The sequence below is a fragment of the Mesoplodon mirus genome, assembly GCF_964341445.2.
Source record: "Mesoplodon mirus genome assembly, chromosome: 1".
NCBI classification, from domain to species: Eukaryota; Metazoa; Chordata; class Mammalia; order Artiodactyla; family Ziphiidae; genus Mesoplodon; species Mesoplodon mirus.
The window spans coordinates 4,319,380-4,339,508 of NC_138976.1; the positions used below are offsets into that span (position 1 = coordinate 4,319,380).

The 20,129-nt window shown below is 43.1% G+C and overlaps 1 protein-coding gene across 2 annotated transcripts in view; it reads left to right on the forward strand.

Annotated features, from left to right (window-relative positions):
- Positions 1-6,992: 6,992 nt before the first annotated feature.
- The window catches only part of SETX (senataxin), a 76,343-nt gene continuing 63,206 nt past the window's right edge, over positions 6,993-20,129 (forward strand). Inside the window, exons 1-4 of one of the 2 annotated variants that reach the window (XM_082619262.1) lie at positions 6,993-7,117; positions 8,181-8,297; positions 17,186-17,369; positions 18,625-18,835. In XM_082619262.1, the coding sequence (XP_082475388.1) occupies positions 17,193-17,369; positions 18,625-18,835 (388 nt within the window). In that variant the 5' untranslated portion in view covers positions 6,993-7,117; positions 8,181-8,297; positions 17,186-17,192. Of the gene's footprint in view, positions 7,118-8,180; positions 8,298-17,182; positions 17,370-18,624; positions 18,836-20,129 lie in introns of both variants that reach the window. The other variant, XM_082619263.1, reaches the window with a different exon arrangement.

Here is a 20,129-nt window from a genome sequence, read left to right on the forward strand (position 1 = left end):
GATGTATATTTTAGTGTGTGTGCATATTAGGTAAGTGGTACAGGGACGTTTGTGTTCCCGCAAACTGGTTTCGGTTCCCATGTGCCTGTCATGGTGTGTGTATCTCATCTTCCCGAGTGTGATTCTAGTGTTTAAAGATAGGTATTTTTCATACAAGATGCCCTCTCAAAGCCAGTCACAGAATTCTTCTGGTGTTTAACTGGAAAAAACAAAGAAACCAGCAATCTCTTCCATTGCTTCTGGAAAAACTGCCTCTGTTAGACTTCCCTTGCTGGCAAGGGAAATAAAGTGCCCAGGCTTCTAGCCTCATCTGTACAGGGGAAAACGAAAGGAAGGTGTGGGTGAGCAATATCCCATACAGTGAGGCCACCCTCTGGGCCAAGGTGCAGCACCCTTGTCTCCTGAGTGTAGCATCATGATGTGTGATGTTGGTTAATTCATCCACAAAGCTAGACATTTTTCCAAGCTTGCCGTCATCAGAGAAGGAAGAATACAGAGAAACAAGTTTAGGAGTCCTCATTCACCAGTATATCCACAGCATCTATCATGGTGTTGTGCAAATAATAGACACTCGATAAATATTCAGGGAACAAATGAGTATTTTCTTTTTAAAAATTAATTATTTTTGGCTGTGTTGGGTCTTCGTTGCTGCATGCAGGCTTTCTCTAGTTGCAGAGAGCAGGGGCTACTCTTCATTGCAGTGTGCAGGCTTCTCACTCCGGTTGCTTCTCTTGTTGTGGAGCATGGGCTATAGGTATGCAGGCTTCAGTAGTTGTGGCCCTTGGGCTCATTAGTTGTGGTGCATGGGCTTAGTTGCTCCACAGCATGTGGGATCTTCCTGGACCAGGAGTTGAACCCTTGTCCCCTGCATTGGCAGGTGGATTCTTAACCACTGTGCCACCAGGGAAGTCCCAGAACAAATGAATATTTTCTTTTTAATAAGCATTTTGCCTTTAGTCACCTCCTTCTATCTGTCAAACATACCAATCTCCAGGCTGATGGGAATATCAATTACATGTTCCTTTTGGAGGACAATCCAGTAGAATACATCAAAGCCTTAAGAATGTACATATTCTGAGATCCAGCAATTTCACTTCTAGGACCTAAAGAAATAATAGAACTAGTGTAAAAGAATGGCACATTTATAATATGAAAACTAGAAAAATATGAATGTTCTTTAATAGGAAATTTACTATATATGATGGTGTATTCCTTGAATGGAATATTAGGCAGTAATTAAAAACGGTAATGAGGGACTTCCTGGGTGATGCAGTGGTTAAGAATCCGCCTGCCAATGCAGGGAACATGGGTTCGATCCCCGGTCTGGGAAGATCCCACATGCCGCAGAGCAACTAAGCCGGTGCACCACAACTACCAAGCCTGCGCTCTAGAGCCCACAGGCCACAACTACTGAGCCTGTGTGCCACAACTACCGAAGCCCACGCGCCTAGAGCCTGTGCTCCACAAGAGAAGCCACTGCAATGAGAAGCCCGCATACCACAACGAAGAGTAGCCCCTGCGCGCAGCAACTAGAGAAAGCTCATACATGGCAACGAAGACCCAACACAGCCATAAATGAATAGATAAATAAATTAACGTTTTTTTAATGATAATGATAGATTTGGTTAACATATAAGGTAAGCAATATCATCAACTAAAATACTGTTTTTCATTCAGAAGTATATGTATTATCTTCTTAATTTTGTAACAGTAAAAAAAAAAATAGGGACTTCCTGGTGGTCCAGTGGTTAAGACTCCTTGCTTCCAATTCAGGGGGCACAGGTTCGATCCCTGTTGGGGGAACTAAGATCCCATATGCCACGTGGTGCGGCCAAAAAAGAAAAAAAAATTGTGTAAATAGAGATGCATTACAGTGTAAGGGAGGAATTAAACCCAAAGTGTTGACAGTGGTTCTCTCCGGGGAGTGGGATTGTGAGTTTATAGGTTAGAAGTCTTGATTTGCAAGTGCCAGAAAATCAGACTCAGATAGATCAAAGGAATCTGGGGACTCTCAGACTGAAAATCCAGAGGGAGAGGATGGATCCAGCTACTCGGAGTCCCCAAAATGTGTTTTCTTGCTGATTCTCAGCTCTCCCTTCTCCGGAGTCCACTTCATCTTCAATCCACACAAGGGGGCCCCTTGGTCCTGAGGGGTGCCTTCATAGAGCCCCATGTTATAGCATCCTTATTATTATTTAAATAGAGGATGCCATTCAGAGAAGAGAACAATAGCTCTTGCTTAAGTCCTGGGTTTTGTTCCCAGTGCCCAAATTAGAGCTTGTGCCCAACTCTGAGCCATCACTGTAGCCACAAAAATAGGATGGTCTTAACCCATCTGGGCTCATGTCTGGAGCTGGGATTTAGCTCAACCTGCCTTAAGTGGCTGAAAGGGTAAATACCCCTGTGGACAATTGTTCCCAATTGTCATCTCTATTCTGCATTGTTATCACCATACAAACAAGACATGGTATTAACTATCTTTTTTTTTTTTTTTTTTGCGGTACCCGAGCCCCTCACCGCTGCGGCTCCTCCCGCCGCGCAGCACAGGCTCCGGACGCGCAGGCCCAGCGGCCATGGCCCACGGGCCCAGCCGCTCCGCGGCACGCAGGATCCTCCCGGACCAGGGCACGAACCTGCACCCCCTGCACCGGCAAGCGGACCCCCAACCACTGCGCCACCAGGGAAGCCCGGTATTAGCTATCTTTGATTCTATACATGTAGAATCAATTACCACTTTCTGCTACACTCCCCCCACTGCCCCCAACTTCTAAATGCTCATGTTCCTCGAGACTTTTTGGACTCTTCACGTTCTCCCGATGCCTCGAAATAACATCTATGTGCTGATGGCTCCCAAATGTGTAGTTATAGGTCAGATTCTCCCCCAAACTCCAGGCTAAAATATTAATCTGCCTACCTGCCATCTCCATTCAAACGTCTGAGCCGTTTGACCATAAGGTTAAAAAGGACTTTAGTTTCTCAGAGCAGTTTTAGGTTCACAGCAAAATTCAGAGGAAGGTACAGAGATTTCTGAAATACCCGCTGCTGCCGCCCCCCATGTGCATAGCATCCCCCATTATCAACATTCCCTACCAGTGTAGTACATTTGTTACAACTGATGAACCTACGGTGACACGTCATTATCACCCAGAGTCCATAGTTTTCATTAGGGTTCACTCTTGATATGTACATTCTATGGGTTTAGACAAATGTATAATGACATGTATCAGTCCTTTAATACCAGAGTACTTTCACTGCCCTAAAAATCCTCTGTGCTCTGCCTGAAAGCTCAGTCAATTCACAAAGAAGATACACTAATTCTCAATCTGCACATGAAAGGATGTTCTAGGGCTTCCCCGGTGGCGCAGTGGTTGAGAGTCCGCCTGCCGATGCAGGGGATACGGGTTCGTTCCCCGGTCCGGGAAGATCCCACATGCCGCGGAGCAGCTGGGCCCGTGAGCCATGGCCGCTGAGCCTGCGCATCCGGAGCCTGTGCTCCTCAACGGGAGAGGCCACAACAGTGAGAGGCCCGCGTACCGCAAAAAAAAAAAAAAAAAAAAGAAAAGAAAAGATGTTCTACATCATTATTTATTAGGGAAATACAAATGAGGCACCGTTTTAACCCATTGGGATGACTGAAATTTAAAAGACTTACAATAGGGATAGTATTGACAAAGATGTGGAGCAAATGGAAGTCTTATACTTTGCTTATGGTAATTGAAGATGGTAAAATCACTTTGGAAAATGGATTGTAAATTCTTGTAATATTAAAGACACACCTACCCTGTAATCCAGCAATTCCACTCCTGCATATTTATCCATGTTAAATGAAAACGTATGACCATAAAAAGACTTGTACAGTAATGTTCATAACAGCTTTATCTATTAACAGTGGAAAACTTGAAACCACCCAATATTCATGACTAAAAGAAAAAAACCCAATTGTGGTGTATTCATTGAATGATACCCTTCTCTGCAATGAAAATGAATTGCTGATACATACAATAACATCTGTGAACCTCATATACTTCATTTTGAACAAAAGCAGATGATCAAAAGAATACATAGTGTATAATTCCATTGATAGAGTTCTAGAATAGTCTAAATGAATCTATGATGATAGATATGTTGATAGAAGTCAAATCAATGTTTCCATTGGGTGAATGGGGAGAAGATTTTCTGCCAAGTGTCCCAAGGGCACTTTTCTGGCAGGAAGAAAATGTTGTATATCATGATTAGAGATGGTTACATGAAATTACGGAGTTGTTAAAATCCCTCAACCATACACCTAAAATGTGTACTTATTGTGTATAATTGTATATAAATTATATAAAGTTGACAGAATCATGGAATAAGAGGCTACAATGAAGGTTAATGATGATGAAATCAATAGAAATTATAATATAACAAATATTTTAGTAATTCATTAAGAACAGATCCATTTCAAATAGAAATAACGTGTAACATGTTCTTGGATTGTTGATAATCCAAATAATGATGAGTAATGAGTCAAATGATCAAACTGGAAGAAGTACTGAAATTTTGACATAAAATACTGACATATAAAACTCACAATCTGGGGCTTCCCTGGTGGCGCAGTGGTTGAGAGTCCGCCTGCCGATGCAGGGAAAACGGGTTCGTGCCCCAGTTTGGGAAGATCCCACATGCCGCGGAGCGGCTGGGCCCGTGAGCCATGGCCGCTGGGGCTGTGCGTCCGGAGCCTATGCTCCGCAACGGCAGAGGCCACAACAGTGAGGCCCACATACCGCAAACAAAACAAAACAAAACAAAACAAAAAAACTCACAATCTGTATCTAAAAATGAGAAAATCTATGACAACCTAGTAGTAATGTGTTATCAATTCCAAGTATTTAGGTTCAATCATTACACCAGAAACTTTATGTGTTCTGAATTCTTATAGCTTATCTGTGAAAAAAGGCTTGATACAAATTTTTTAAACTTGACAATCCTAAAATTTGCATATTATCAAATGAAATATTAATTTGAAACTTTAATAAACGCAATAAAATTTCATCAATCTTACTAGAAAAAAGACTGAATTACGTTTGTGTTCCTTGTATAGAAAATGATCTTCAACCTCATTGCTGAGATAAAAGTGTATGAAGCCCAAATATATAACTTGTATAGAGTTGTGTTTGCAGCTTAAATATTTTTTTCTGAATTTTTAGTATTTGTGGGGTTTGTCCGTTTAAAAAATTTGTAATTTGTGCTATTCATTTCAAATAAACCCCTCAAGTTGTGTAAACTTTGGCCTCCACAACTCCTGAGCATACCTTGGATCAATGAATCTCTGAGTGTAAAACGCAATTCACGGAAAAACGCATTCAGTCTAATTTGATAAAGTTCAAAAACACACTAAGCTTCATATATTTACAGATTAAAGACAAACGTGGTAATATTATAAGGAAAGACCCACAGCGGGCTCAGAAGCAGGATGAAATTATGACTTTAGTGGCCCTCGGCACTTTTTGCCTTCAGGGGCACTTTCCTCCTTAAAAATATCAAAATTTATATTTTATGACTGTATTGGTATAAAGACAAATAAATGGTAAATATTAAAAGATTTTCTTCAACCTAATATTCCACTTGTTTTCTGATTTTATAAGAAATTAAAACATTTCTGTGTGTCCCTAGCCCAAGCTACCCTGTAAAATGGAGGAGCCCCTCTGTTCAGGATTCACGGTAATATTCCGTTTCTTACACCGTGGTGAGTAGCTTAGCATTTTATAAATATCCTTTCATGGCTACTTTAATAAAAACGTATGTAATACATTCTTCAAGGATACACATTAAAATGATTATCTCAGGGAAATAGAGATTCCGGTGATTTTTTTTCCATCTTCTCTTTCAAAAAAAGTTTTTTTTTTTAATAGCCAGCCAGATCCCTATTTTTCAAAAGTATTAATATTATTTTTAAAAGGATACCTACACAATTTATAGTGCAATATAGTTCCGCACAGTTTTGTAACTTTCGTATTTAAACACTGGATTTCAATTTGGCCAACACAGTCCACCTGGCAGAGAAAAATCTAGAAACGAGAATAACGGTGTTCGCCTCGCGCTCGGATTGTTAAATTTCCATAACAGGCATCGGGGCTTTCCGATAAGCCATGCCCTCTTTCTGGAATGTTCTTCACCAGGATCCTGCCCACTTCCCTGGCTCGCCCCTTCTCATTCTTCGGTTAGGGTTCTGCTCAGTATGATCGTCGCTGGCTGACCGGTCTGGATCGGGCCTAACTCAGCCTCTGCTTTCCTTTAGAGCCTTGATCAGAACTAGCAATTATTTCGTTTTTCTGTCTCCTCTACTAGAGTATAAGCTAGTGGTGATGCCTCGTCGTCGAAGTCAGTAGTAAGCGTTAAAAGAAAAAAAAATGGGTAGGCTTCCCAGGGGGTTTTACTGTTATATTCTGTACTGTTTTTTCTCTTTCCAATACTTAATGTATCCCTTTTCTATGATACAAAGTATATATTTCCCCCAAAGTACGTGTTGATTACATATTATATTTTAGGTCTTTAAAGGAAATCTAAAGAGAAAAAAAATTCCTCCGCAACCCGTAACACCCCTGCTGAAACTCCTGAGGCGTCGAAAAGAGAAGAAAAAGGACGGAACGGAAAAGACAGCAGTGTAGGCGTCCAGGTCGCCCGGGTTGGGCGCGTCGTGGAGCGGCCACTACCCGGAGAAATCCGGGGCAAGGCCGCGGTGGAACCTCGGCCTCAAGCTTTCCCCCCGCCCCCGCCCCTCACGGACGCTCCTGATTGGCCGGCCCCGGGAGCCCGGAAGTGACGCCACGCCGGGCTTCCCGGCCTCCCGGCGGAGCCCGGGCGTGTCTCTTCCCACGCCCCGCCCCTCGGGGCACCTAAACAAGAAAGCGGCGGCCGGGGAGGGGCCTGCGGACGGCTGACGTCGCGCAGAGGGCGGGGCCTGCGCTCGGGGCTTCTTCGGTTGGGTGGTCGGTTACGGAAGTTGGCGACTGAGCGCACGCCCGCACTTCCGTTCTCGGCCGACTGTTGAGTCGAGGCATGGAGGCGGAGGCTGGTTGGCGGCCGGGGGGAGGCCGAGACGGGTGAGGAGAGCGGCGGACTCACGGCTGCAGGCCCGGTGAGCGTGGGAGCGCGCGCGGCGTAACCGTCGCAGCGCGTGAGGCCCGGGCGGGTGGGGGAGGGGCGGCGCGAGCTCGGCCGCGTCCCTCAGGAGAGTTGCGGCGCCCGAGGCGGAAGCATCCCCGAGGCGGAAGCATCCCCGCGGCGTCCGTTGGGCCGCCCTCCGGTCCTCTCTCTTTGCGTCGTCTGCACTGCCGTCCCGAGTGAGCTCTTCCGAGTCTGGGCGCTGCGTAGTTTCGGTGGGAGTGAGTGGGGTGTCTCGCTACAGAAAGTCTCTGTCCACTCGGCGCCCCCTGCTTCCTCCTGCTGGGGTTCGTGCCTTTGGAGAGTGTGCCCCTCCCGAGTGGCCACCTGAGCCCTCCCTGCCCCACCTGAAGGCGATGGAGCGCTGACAGCCAGCCAGAGGGGACTTTGCCGTCCTCCCCACCTTCCAGGAGCAACGATGTGCCAAGACCCGTGTGGCCCAGAAGGAATCGGGCCCGAGGCTCGAAGGAAGAAGAACCCGGGCTTCCCTGGTGGCGCAGTGATTGAGAGTCCGCCTGCCGATGCAGGGGACACGGGTTCGTGCCCTGGTCCGGGAGGATCCCACATGCCGCGGAGCGGCTGGGCCCGTGAGCCATGGCCGCTGAGCCTGCGCGTCCGGAGCCTGTGCTCCGCAACGGGAGAGGCCACAGCAGTGAGAGGCCCGCGTACCGCAAAAAAAAAAAAAAAAAAGAAGACCCCACGGCTGGTCAGTAAAAGCGGCAGAGATGTTAGCTACTGACGATCCTAGGGCTGAACTCACCTGCTAATTGGGGGACTTTCTGACAAAGTGCCTCGCTGTCCCCAGCGTGGGGTCGAGGTCTCCCGTGGAGCCACTCCCCCTGTGGAGTCAGAATGGCAGTTGCACTGTTTTTTCGTTCCTTGTAGACCCACAGGCACGTTGTCTAACCTCTGGGAGCTTGAGCTGTGTCATCAAATGGTAATATTTGGTGGTTCTTTATAAGGATTGATGTGAAACCCAAGTGAGAGAGCGAGTCTAAAAACCACTTCCTCAGTTTTGTTTTGTTTTGCTTTTTCAGAAATGTTCTTTTGGGGGCCAGAGTCTGGGTATATATGAATGCAGATCCTCACCCATTCTCACATAAACCCAGGAATCTCGACTGAGAGCATCACTTCTCTGTAGGCCATTACCCCAGGTAATTATTTGTTGTTGCTTTTTAAATTTTAAATGTTTAAATATTTTTATTATTTATTTGGTTGCATTGGGTCTTAGTTGCGGCAGGCAGGCTCCTTAGTTGTGGCATGCGAACTCTTAGTTGTGGCGTGCATGTGGGATAGACCAGGGATCGAACCTGGGCCCCCTGCATTGGCAGCGCGGAGTCTTAACCAGTGTGCCACCAGGGACGTGTCGGTAGTTATTTGTTAAATATTTAAGACTTTTTTTTCAGGCACTTAATATGTGCCAAGCACTGAAAAGTTAAAAAAAAAAAAAAATACAGAACGGATCCTTTCCTCCTAACAGACTCAGAATTGCTGAGGATGGAACTTGTAGGTGAGAGACAGATAAGTAAACAGCTCAGCCTAACATGGTAAATGCAGTGATAGAGACCATGTACAAAGTCCTGAGGGGATAGAGAAAAAAGTCATCAGAGACAGACTGGAAGGGAGGGAATGAGTCAGACAAGCCCCCAGGCATGATGATGCTCAGAGGTAGTTCTCAAATCTGGCTCCCCCCACCCTCACCCCCGCAATATTTACTTATTTATTTATTTTGGCTGCACTGGGTCTTAGTTGTGACTTTCGAACTCTCAGCGGCGGCATGCATGTGGGATCTAGTTCCCCGACCAGGGATCAAACCCCAGCCCCCTGCATTGGGAGTGCAGAGTCTTACCCCCTGGACCACCAGGGAAGTCCCCCAAATCTGGCTTTTTATCAGACTTACTATTGGAGTGTTTTTTAGAACGAATCTGAATTTTATCGGTGGTATCTCATCATCTGCTTTGCTTTTTTTTTTTTTCTTCCCAAGTTCCTTTGGTGAGTCTGATGCGCATTCAGGGTTAAGAACCAGGCAAAAGTATGAAGAGTAGGTGTTAAAGGCAGATGGAAGAGCTTCCATAAAGGCAGGTAATGCCAAACACCAGGAAGCATTTTAGGAAGTGCAAGTGAGGGGGAATGGCAAGAGATGATGCTGAAGCCAGGTCATGGAGAGCCTTGTGTGGTGAGGTCAAAAATTTTAATTTTATCGGCCAAAGGTAGAGGAGTCATTTGTGCTTTTAGAGTCTGGTTTTTGCTTTGGCCTTTGGCAGCATTTTGGAGGAAGAACTGATGGTGGATCAAACAAGAGGCAGATCATTTAGGTTTCTTCTGTAATCCAGACAAATAATGAAAATGTATTGAACTAAGGAAATGGCAGTCTCACTGAGAGTAAAGTACAGAGGTAATCAAGGTGGTAGACTCTATAGAACTTGTAGAGATGGGGGCTAAGGGAGGATAGTATAGAATTCACAGGTTACTGGTTTGAAAAGTGAAGTCATGGTAATACCGTGGATATAGAGAATACAGGACAGATAACACATTGACGGGAAGGACTTTGTTCTGTTCTGGTCCTGTTTACTTTGAGGCAACTGTCAAGTGAGTATAGATTCACTCTACAGTTGGATATTGAGTACGGTCAGCCTTCCATATCTTTGGGTTTCCCATCTGTGGATATAGAGGGCCAACTGTTCCCTGTACTCCACTGTTTTATGGAAGGGACTCGAGCATCTGCAGATTTTGGTATGCATGGGGGGGGACTCCTGGAACCAATCGCCTGCAGATACTGAAGGGCAGCTGTGTATCTTTGTGGAATTCTAGGCTAGGCTCTCATTTATTGAGAAGCTGAAACACAAACATGGCATTGAGTCTTACCTACGTTCTCAGTCTTTGGGAAGCTTCATTATAAATAGTAGTTGAAGAAATAGGTTGAATTGTCACCCACAAAGAAGATATTGAATGAAGGGATAGAGTCCTGAGGACAAACCTTTGGAAATTTTGATATGAAGCAGGGGGGAAAGGAACAGATGATTATGGGGGCTGGGTAGAGGAAGTGAGAGAAGAATGGTGTGTTGTCGTAGCTAAGGAATACATGGTGAGCAGTTTCATATGCTTTAGAGGAGTCCAGTAAAGAACCTATTGGAGGGCTTCCCTGGTGGCGCAGTGGTTGAGAGTCCGCCTGCTAATGCAGGGAACGCGGGTTCGTGCCCCGGTCCGGGAAGATCCCACATGCCGCGGAGCGGCTGGGCCCGTGAGCCGTGGCCGCTGAGCCTGCGCGTCCGGAGCCTGTGCTCCACAATGGGAGAGGCCACAACAGTGAGAGGCCTGCGTACCGCAAAAAAAAAAAAAAAAAAAAGAACCTATTGGATTTGGTATTAAAGAGATTATTAGGGACTTTTGTGAAAACATTCAGTGAAACATAAGGTAGAAGCCAGAGTGCAAAGGAGCTAAAGAAGTGAATCTAAATTATTTTTTCAAGGGGAGTTCCCTGGTGGTCCAGTGGTTAGGACTCGGCGCTTTCACAGCCGTGGCCCGGGTTCAATCCCTCGTCAGGGATCTAAACTAAGATCCCTCGAGCCGCTCAGCGTGGCCGAGGAAAAAAAATAAATAAATAAAAGCAATTGTGAAGAGGTTTAAAATAAATAAGTAAATAAATTTTCAAAAAGTTTAGCTAGGAAGGGTAGAAGAAAGTGATTGTTATTTGAAGTTTCTGGCCAGCTATTATTGATAAATGATATCCCCTGGATAAGTCAATAGAAAATTACAGTTATACCTCTGGTGAAGCATCCTATGTTACTGGCAAAAAAACTGTCTCTCTGATGCACAGGAGCCGCTCTTATTTCTGTCATGCAGCTTGAGGATTCCCTGGACCCCCCCATTTGTGGTTCAGTAATGATTCCAAGCAGTAAAAACACTGATGAAGTTAACAAAACTGTCCTCCAGAAGAACTGAATTGTGCAAAAATTTGCAAAATTCATAGTCATCTACCAGCAGTTTTCCCTTAAAAGAAAAATTTCAGTATACCCTGTTCAGATTTTTTTGGGCTTAGCTATCAGGCCGATGATGATTTTAGTTTTAGGAACATAACCACACCCACTTATGGCCTTTTGAGAGGAACTATGGAAACATGTTTCTTTTTTTTTTTTTTTTTTTTTGCGGTATGCGGGCCTCTCACTGTTGTGGCCTCTCCCGTTGCGGAGCACAGGCTCCGGACGCGCAGGCCCAGCGGCCATGGCTCACGGGCCCAGCCGCTCCGCGGCATATGGGATCCTCCCAGACTGGGGCACGAACCCGTGTCCCCTGCATCGGCAGGCGGACTCTCAACCACTGCGCCACCAGGGAGGCCCTGGAAACATGTTTCTATTGTTGATGTGCTATAGCACTGTTCTCTCTGTTTTCTAAATTCCATGGCACTTATCTGTTATATGGCAGTAACTCCTATCTACTTTGAGAAAATTTAGTTTTGCTTTCTGGAATGTGGAAGTAGGCTAGCTCTCTGAGTGAGTGAAATAAAAAGCAGACTCCATAATTTTTTTACTAGAAGGTTTATTTTGCTAACTAACTTCTCTGTTAATAATTATTTTAAAGTATACGACATTTTGGGCTTCCCTGGTGGCGCAGTGGTTGAGAGTCCGCCTGCCGATGCAGGGGACACGGGTTCGTGCCCCGGTCCGGGAAGATCCCACATGTTGTGGAGCGGCTGGGCCCGTGAGCCATGGCCGCTGAGCCTGCGCGTCCAGAGCCTGTGCTCCGCAACGGGAGAGGCCACAGCAGTGAGAGGCCCGTGTACCGCAAAAAAAAAAAAAAAAATACAACATTTTATTTGTACTTCAGTACCTTGATTTTTTCAACGTTGCAGTTGACTGCAGTCTTGTTTCCTGCTCAAGTCAAGCTTGAAACAATTGATGTTTGAGAAATCCCCTGAGTTTCAGTTTCTGTTCTTGCATCGTCTAGAAGGGTGAAACTTGTTGAATTAGATTACATCACTGGAAAAACACAGCTTCTGCAGACTTTTAACTTCCTGGTATTATATTACTGGTTTTTCAAGTATAAGAAGTTCTTTGAATGAAATTTATATTCTGCAGAAACATAGTGTCTATTCTGTTACTTCATATTCCCTAGTTTGCAGCACCCTTAGAAAATGTAATTGAATTAGAATTAGTGTTAGGAAAGGGCAGGACTCTCCAGCTGAACTAGCATATTACTTTTTTAATTTTTCACACAAGGGCTGTGTAACTCATGTTATCTTTCTGCTCTACTTTTCAGGAAGCTCCTAAATTAGGACTTAGTGAAATTAAATTTCTTCTAAATAAGTTTTAATTTCTCTCCCTTTTTAAATTGCCTTCTAAAGTGTCTTTTTCTTTATACTTTAATGTTGAAAGCTGCCCTAAATTCTTTTCAGAAGCATGAAGAAAGTATACAGTTAATATTTAATGAATTTTAAAAATCAGTTCACAAGACAAATACATGTTTTTGATTGTACAGAAATTATAAATACTGTCAAGATGTGATCAGTTTCCCATTAGCAGAACTTACTATTCACTCTGAATTTTGGGGTGATAATGCATTCAAAAACTTAACATTGTCAAGTTTCTGTACCCAAGTATTCAATGACTTGGGTCATGTTTCTTAACCTTTTATTGTCCCTTCTCCCTCTCTGAAAGGAAACGTTTAAGACATTTCTTTCCTATGAATTTTAGTACCACCAATATATTATATACTTCTTTACGTAATGTACATGTACCTGTGCTTTATATGTAAAAAGAGTAGGATGTGTTCCACTAACCGGTTTTCATCTCCTTGAGGATGATGTCACTCCTGATGAGAGTGCATGGATTAGGTTCATCCAGTTAGGAAATGAACTTCATTGGGTTTACAGTTGGGTTTGTAACTTTTTTCCCGTTAGGCTGATATACATTCATTAGATAATGAAGGTCAAGTTTTCAAGATCGGTTTTGTTGGGTAATTTCCTGGCCCAATTCCCAATAAAATGGTTCCATATGATAGAACACTTGGTTCGATTTCCCTTGGGTGTGGTTTTCTTCTTTTTTGTCAAAGACTGGCTAATAGCTGTTTGGATAATACCTTGAGTTTGTCTGATGTTTTTCGCATGAATAGACTGGGGTTGTGGGTTTGGGGAAGCATACTGCAAAGTTGAAGTTCCTGCCTCATCACATTGTGTCAGGGGTTACCAACACGACTTAACCACTGGTGATGTTAACCTTGATCACTTGGTTTGAGATTGTGTTTACCAGGTGTCTCCACTGTAAGTGTGATTTTCACTTTGCATACTTTCTTATTTGGAAGTGTTTCACCAAGTCCAGCCCTCACTCAAGATAGGGTGGGATTAAGCTCCACTTCCTGGAATGGGGAGTATCTGTATATATTATTAGCAATTCTTCTATAAGGAAAGTTTGTTCCTTCCCCCACATTTGTTTATTCATTCATTTGTATCAGTATGGATTCATGTATATTTATACTGTGAGTTATAATCCAATATTACATTATTTTGTTATTCAGATTGTTTCAGCTTTGGCCACTGGGAGCTCTTTCAGGTTGGTGGCTAATATGTCCCTTTGACATGCCCCCATCCTTTTGTATTTTGAGCACTTTGTTTCTGTTCCGGGCTTCCCTGGTGGCTCAGTGGTTGAGAGTCCGCCTGCTGGTGCAGGGGACACGGGTTCGAGCCCTGGTCCTGGAAGATCCCACATGCTGTGGAGCAGCTGGGCCTGTGCACCGCAACTACTGAGCCTGCGCTATAGAGCCTGCGAGCCGCAACTACTGAGCCTGTGCTCTAGAGCCCTAGAGCCACAACTACTGAGACCGCATGCCACAACTACTGAGGCCCACGCACCTAGAGCCCGTGCTCCACAACGAGAGAGGCCACCGCAATGAGAAGACCATGCACCACAACAAATAGTGGCCTCTGCTTGCTGCAGCTGGAGAAAGCCAGCGTGCAGCAGCGAAGACCCAACGCAGCCAAAAATAAATAAATTAAGGAAAAAAAAAGTCCCACACTATTATTGTGTTACTGTTGATTTCCTCTTTTATAGCTGTTAGCAGTTGCCTTACGTATTGAGGTGCTCCTATTTTGGGTGCATATATATTTATAATTGTTATATCTTCTTCTTGGATTGATCCCTTGATCATTGTGTAGCATCCTTCCTTGTCTCTTGTAACATTCTTTATTTTAAAGTCTATTTTATCTGATATGAGTATTGCTACTCCAGCTTTCTTTTGATTTCCATTTGCATGGAATCTCTTTTTCCATCCCCTCACTTTCAGTCTGTATGTGTTCCTAGGTCTGAAGTGGGTCTCTTGTAGGCAGCATATATATGGGTCTTGTTTTAGTATGCATTCAGCGAGCCTGTGTCTTGGTTGGAGCATTTAATCCATTCACGTTCAAGGTAATTATCGATATATATGTTCCTATTACCATTTTCTTAATTGTTATGGGTTTGTTTTTGTAGGTCTTTTTCTTTTGTGTTTCCCACTTAGAGAAGTTTCTTTAGCATTTGTTGTAGAGCTGGTTCGGTGGTGCTGAATTCTCTTAGCTTTTGCTTGTATGTAAAGCTTTTGATTTCTCTGTTGAATCTGAATGAGCTCCTTGCCAGGTAGAGTAATCTTGGTTGTAGGTTCTTCCCTTTCATCACTTTAAATATATCATGCCACTCCCTTCTGGCTTGTAGAGTTTCTGCTGAGAAATCAGCTGTTAACCTTATGGGAGTTCCCTTGTATGTTATTTGTTGTTTTTCCCTTGTTGTTTTTAGTAACGTTTCTTTGTCTTTAATTTTTGTCAGTCTGATTACTATGTGTCTTGGCGTGTTTCTCCTTGGGTTTATCCTGCCTGGGACTCTCTGTGCTTCCTGGACTTGGGTGGCTATTTCCTTTCCCATGTTAGGGCGGTTTTCGACTATAATCTCTTCCAATATTTTTTCGGGTCCTTTCTCTCTCTCTTCTCCTTCTGGGACCCCTATAATGCAAATGGTGTTGCGTTTAATGTTGTCCCAGAGGTCTCTTAGGCTGTCTTCATTTCTTTTCATTCTTTTTTCTTTATTCTCTTCTGCGGCAGTGAACTCTACCATTCTGTCTTCCAGGTCACTTATCTGTTCTTCTGCCTCAGTTATTCTGCTATTGATTCCTTCTAGTGTGTTTTTCATTTCAGTTATTGTATTGTTCATCTCTGTTTGTTCTTTAATTCTTCTAGGTGTTTTTTCTTTAATTCTTGTGGGGCTTTGTTAAACATTTCTTGCATCTTCTCGATCTTTGCCTCCATTCTTCTTCCAAGGTCCTGGGTCATCTTCACTATCATTTTTCTGAATTCTTTTTCTGGAAGGTTGCCTATCTCCACTTCATTTAGTTGTTTTTCTGGGGTTTTATTTTGTTCCTTCATCTGGTACAAAGTACTCTCCTTTTTCATTTTGTCTGTCTTTCTGTGAATATGGTTTTCCTTCCACAGGCTGTAGAATTGTAGTTCTTCTTGCTTCTGCTGTCTGCCCTCTGGTGGCTGAGGCTGTCTAAGAGGCTTGTGCAGGCTTCCTGATGGGAGGGACTGGTGGTGGGTAGAGGTGGGTGTTGTTCTGGTGGGCAGAGCTCAGTAAAACTTTAATCTGCTTATCTGCTGATGGGTGGGGCTGGGTTCCCTCCCTGTTGGTTGTTTGGCCTGAGGCGACCCAGCCTGGCTCTTTGGCGGGGCTAGTGGCGGACTCTGGGAGGGCTCCCGCCAAGGAGAACTTCTGCCGCCAGTGTCCTTGTCCCCACGGTGAGCCACAGCCACCACCACCCCACCCCACCCCACCTCTGCAGGAGACCCTCCAACACTAGCAGGCAGGTCTGGTTCAGTCTCCTCTGGGGTCACTGCTCCTTCCCCTGGGTCCCAGTGCTCACACTACTTTGTGCGTGCCCTCCAAGAGTGGAGTCTCTGTTTCCGCCAGTCCTGTCGAAGTCCTGCAATCAAATCCCGCTAGCCTTCAAAGTCTGATTCTTTAGGAATTCTTCCTCCCGTTGCCAGACCCCCAGATTGGGAAGCCTGACATGGGGCTCAGAACCTTCACTCCAGTGGGTGGACTTTGTGGTATAAGTGTCCTCCAGTTTGTGAGTCACCCGCCCAGCAATTATGGGATTTGATTTTATTGTGATTGCGCCCCTCGTCATTGCAGCTTCTCCTTTGTCTTTGGATGTGGGGTATCTTTTTTGGTGAGTTCTAGTGTCTTCCGGTTGATGATTGTTCAGCAGTTAGTTGTGGTTCCGGTGCTCTCGCAAGAGGGAGTGAGCGCACGTCCTCTAGTCCGCCATCTTGAACCAATCTCTGAAATTAATTTCATTTAACCCTTTTTACTTGAGTTTGGATGGTGGAGGCTCTGACGGTAGTATAAAACCCCAAATTGGAGACAGTCAAAAACTGTAAGTTTCAAACTTAGTAGGAATAGGTTTGTAGCTATTATATTTGCAGCCATTACAGTTTATACTGCGTTGATGAGCAGTGAGTTATGGGCAGCAGTTCATACACACGTGCAAATTCATGTGTATATATACTTTCTAACCAAGAGAAAATTCTTCTCTGTATGAGTTTTTGTTATTGGTATGGACTAATATTTGTGGATTTTTTAGGTTTCCAGGGATTTCTGGAACATGGCCTCAGGGAATGTGAAAGGTTTCCTGAGCTTTTCACTTGACTCCAGTATATGATTAGAACAGTCCAAAATCTGTACTTTGAAAACATTGATAATTCTATGTCTCTGTATATAATTTCCCATCAGTACTGTATAGTTTTGTAACACAGCTGTATATTGCCTTATGATGTTTATTACTAACTGCTTTCATTTCATTATTTTTCATGTGTCACAGGTAAAGTTTTTACGAGTAAGCTCAGATTGAGTTTAGCCAGTGATTGATAAGCTGGCCAGCAGAATGTTCTGGATGTGGTAAAGGCACATTGTAAGTTGAAGACATGATCATTAGTAGGAAATGTACCCATTCTCCACCAGAATAGGCCTGAAGTGTTGTGTGGTTTTTTTCTTTAGTCTTTCCATGTCTTCTTTTCTGGATACAGGTACAGAATGAGCACATGTTGTTGGTGTACGCCAGGTGGTATTTCCACCATTGACTTCCTGCAACGCTATGCATCCAAGACCCACTCCAGTGAATTTCAAACAGCTGATGAAGACCTCTGCTACTGCTTAGAGTGTGTGGCTGAATACCACAAAGCAAGGGATGAATTGCCATTCTTACATACGGTACTTTACATTAATTGGGCAGTATTTTTCAGAGCTTGATAACTAGGAAGAGAATAAATTTGAACTCTGTTGGAAGCATTCAGGGAACTGACAATGTGATTTAAACTGTGAATGCTAATATACTTCTAGTATGTAACTCATAGCCTGGTAGATAGTAGGTGCTGAGTAAATGCTTATTGATTGATGGAATTGAATTGAAATCTAAAGCAGAATTTTATAATCCTCCACTTTTAGTCATTTTGATGTGAAACAGTTTCATGAAATGAAGTGACGTATGGGTTTTTTTGGGTTCATGTTTTAATGTCATTGTGTTTGACATTGTTAACAGCCAGGTATCTGAATGGCTTGGGTTATTTTTTTATTGGCTAATAGTTCTTTTTTTTTCCCCTCTCTTCATTTTTTAATGGGTAAGTGGTATAAATCAATAAAGACAAACATTTTTTCATTCACAGTAACCAAAGTGAAACATAATTTTAAATATATGGCTTTGAATATTGGTTTATTATATTTATCTAATGAAAAATGGAATACAGACCATAGAGATATGTATAATAATATAGAAGAGAGGAGGGGGATGATTAGTTATGAACCTTTTGAGGAAAACCTTTACGTTTACAAAGCTTCCTAGCTATGAAGCTAACCAGTGTCTTTATGCTAAAGCTGATGTTTCAAGGTAGTTACCTATGGCTGGAACATAGAAGGGAAGTCAGAGAAGGCCCATCTTGTGCCTTGGTCAAGAAGCTCCAACTTCTCATTTCCTTTTCAATGGAGTATAGTTGACAGAGCTGTTGATAGCAAAACTCTGCAAGAGCAATGTTGTAAACATCTCATGCTCTATGGACTCATGTTCATGTGTCATAAAAGCCACTTTTACGTTTAGTGACTGTTTTCTTTAAGTCTAATATATGAGGTTCAGTACTTTTTTTTTTTTTTTTTTTGCGGTACGCGGGCCTCTCACTGTTGTGGCCTCTCCCGTTGCGGAGCACAGGCTCCGGACACGCAGGCCCAGCGGCCATGGCTCACGGGCCCAGCCGCTCCGCAGCATGTGGGATCTTCCCGGACTGGGGCATGAACCCACGTCCCCTGCATTGGCAGGCGGACTCTCAACCACTGCACCACCAGGGAAACCCTAGTACTTCTTTAAACTTCTGAATTTTTATACTTAGGAAAAGGCTTTCTAGAAGGATAGTCACATCCAGTATATTTTGTTGATAATAAGATATAAAGCACACTGCCCGTTTTTCTGTTCCTGTAGGTTTTATGGGAATTAGAAACCTCACGTCTCATAAATCACTTTGAAAAGGCCATGAAGGCAGAAATTGGAGACGATGATGAATTATATATAGTAGACAACGATGGAGAGGCACAGCTGTTTGACTTTACTGGCCAAGACTTTGAAAATAAGCTTCGAGTTCCTCTTTTTGAAATACTGAAATATCCTTATTTGCTTTTACATGAGCGTGTTCGTGAGTATCTTGGGTGTTTCACAGTTGTATCACTTTTTTTATTTTAAGAATTGTAAGAATTTGGGTTTATCTATGTTGAAAATCTGTTTCTTAAACATATAATTAGGATACTTATTTTTTTTTCAAACGTTTTATTTTGAGCGTTTCCAAACCTAGAAAAGTGAATTACACAGTGAATACCATATACACACCACATAGATTCTACTGTTGCTCATATCTTGCTGTATTTGCTTTATCACATATTTATTCATCTATCCATTCAATTAATTTTCATTCTTGGAATTTGTCTGTAGCAGGGTTTTTCAGACTTGGCACTGTTGACATCTTGGACTGGATAATTCTTGGTGGGTGAGGCACATGTTGTTCATTGTAGGATGTTTAGCAGCATCCCTGGCCTATTTCCACTAGATGCTGGTAGTGACTTGCTCTCCCCATTACCCTAGTTGTGACAACCAAAAATGTCTCCAGATATTGCCAAATGTCCCTTGGGAGTTGGGGGTCAGGGCCAGTGAGGGACAAAATTGTCAGGTTGAGAACCACTGGTCTGTAGTAATTTTCAGTAATCACTATGGCATAGCATATTATGGCTGCCTAGATTTTGGTCATTTATATTTGCATTTCTTAATATGAATCTTTTGAAGACATTTTCCTGATCTATCAAATCTAACGAAATAACAGTACCTTTAAGGCACCCACTACTATATCTAGTCCACATTCAGATTTTCCCAGTAGTTGCAAAATGTGTTTTTTGGATGATTTATTTAAATTAGAGTCCAATCAGGGACTGTGCATTTGGTTCCATTTGGTTCCATATTGCTTACATCTCTTTTAATCCAGAATAGTTTACTCTTATATATGTGTGCACAGATATAGATAGATAGATTTTTTTTTTTTTTTTTTTTTTGGTCATAACTTTGAGTTGCTGAGACCAAATGGTTTCCCTAAAGAATAATGTGCTTCCTGGACTTTTCTGATTTCTTCCTTGTCATGTTATTTGACTTGTTTCTCTATCCTGTGTATTTTCAGTAAATTGAAAAGTATATCTAAAGATTAATTAGATAAATCAGTTCTTCCTAAATAAATTAAAAATAACTAGATTTTTAAATTCTAACAAGTCATTTTTCAAACATTTATTAAAGAGTACCATATCCAAAAAAGTATATAAGCTTGATTTTTCATAAACTAAACACACTTGTGTAGCTGGCACCCAGGTCAAGAAACAAAACATCATCAACACACCAGGAGCTCTCCTCTTGCTTTTCCAGTCATTGTTCCTCCTTCCCAAAGCTAACCA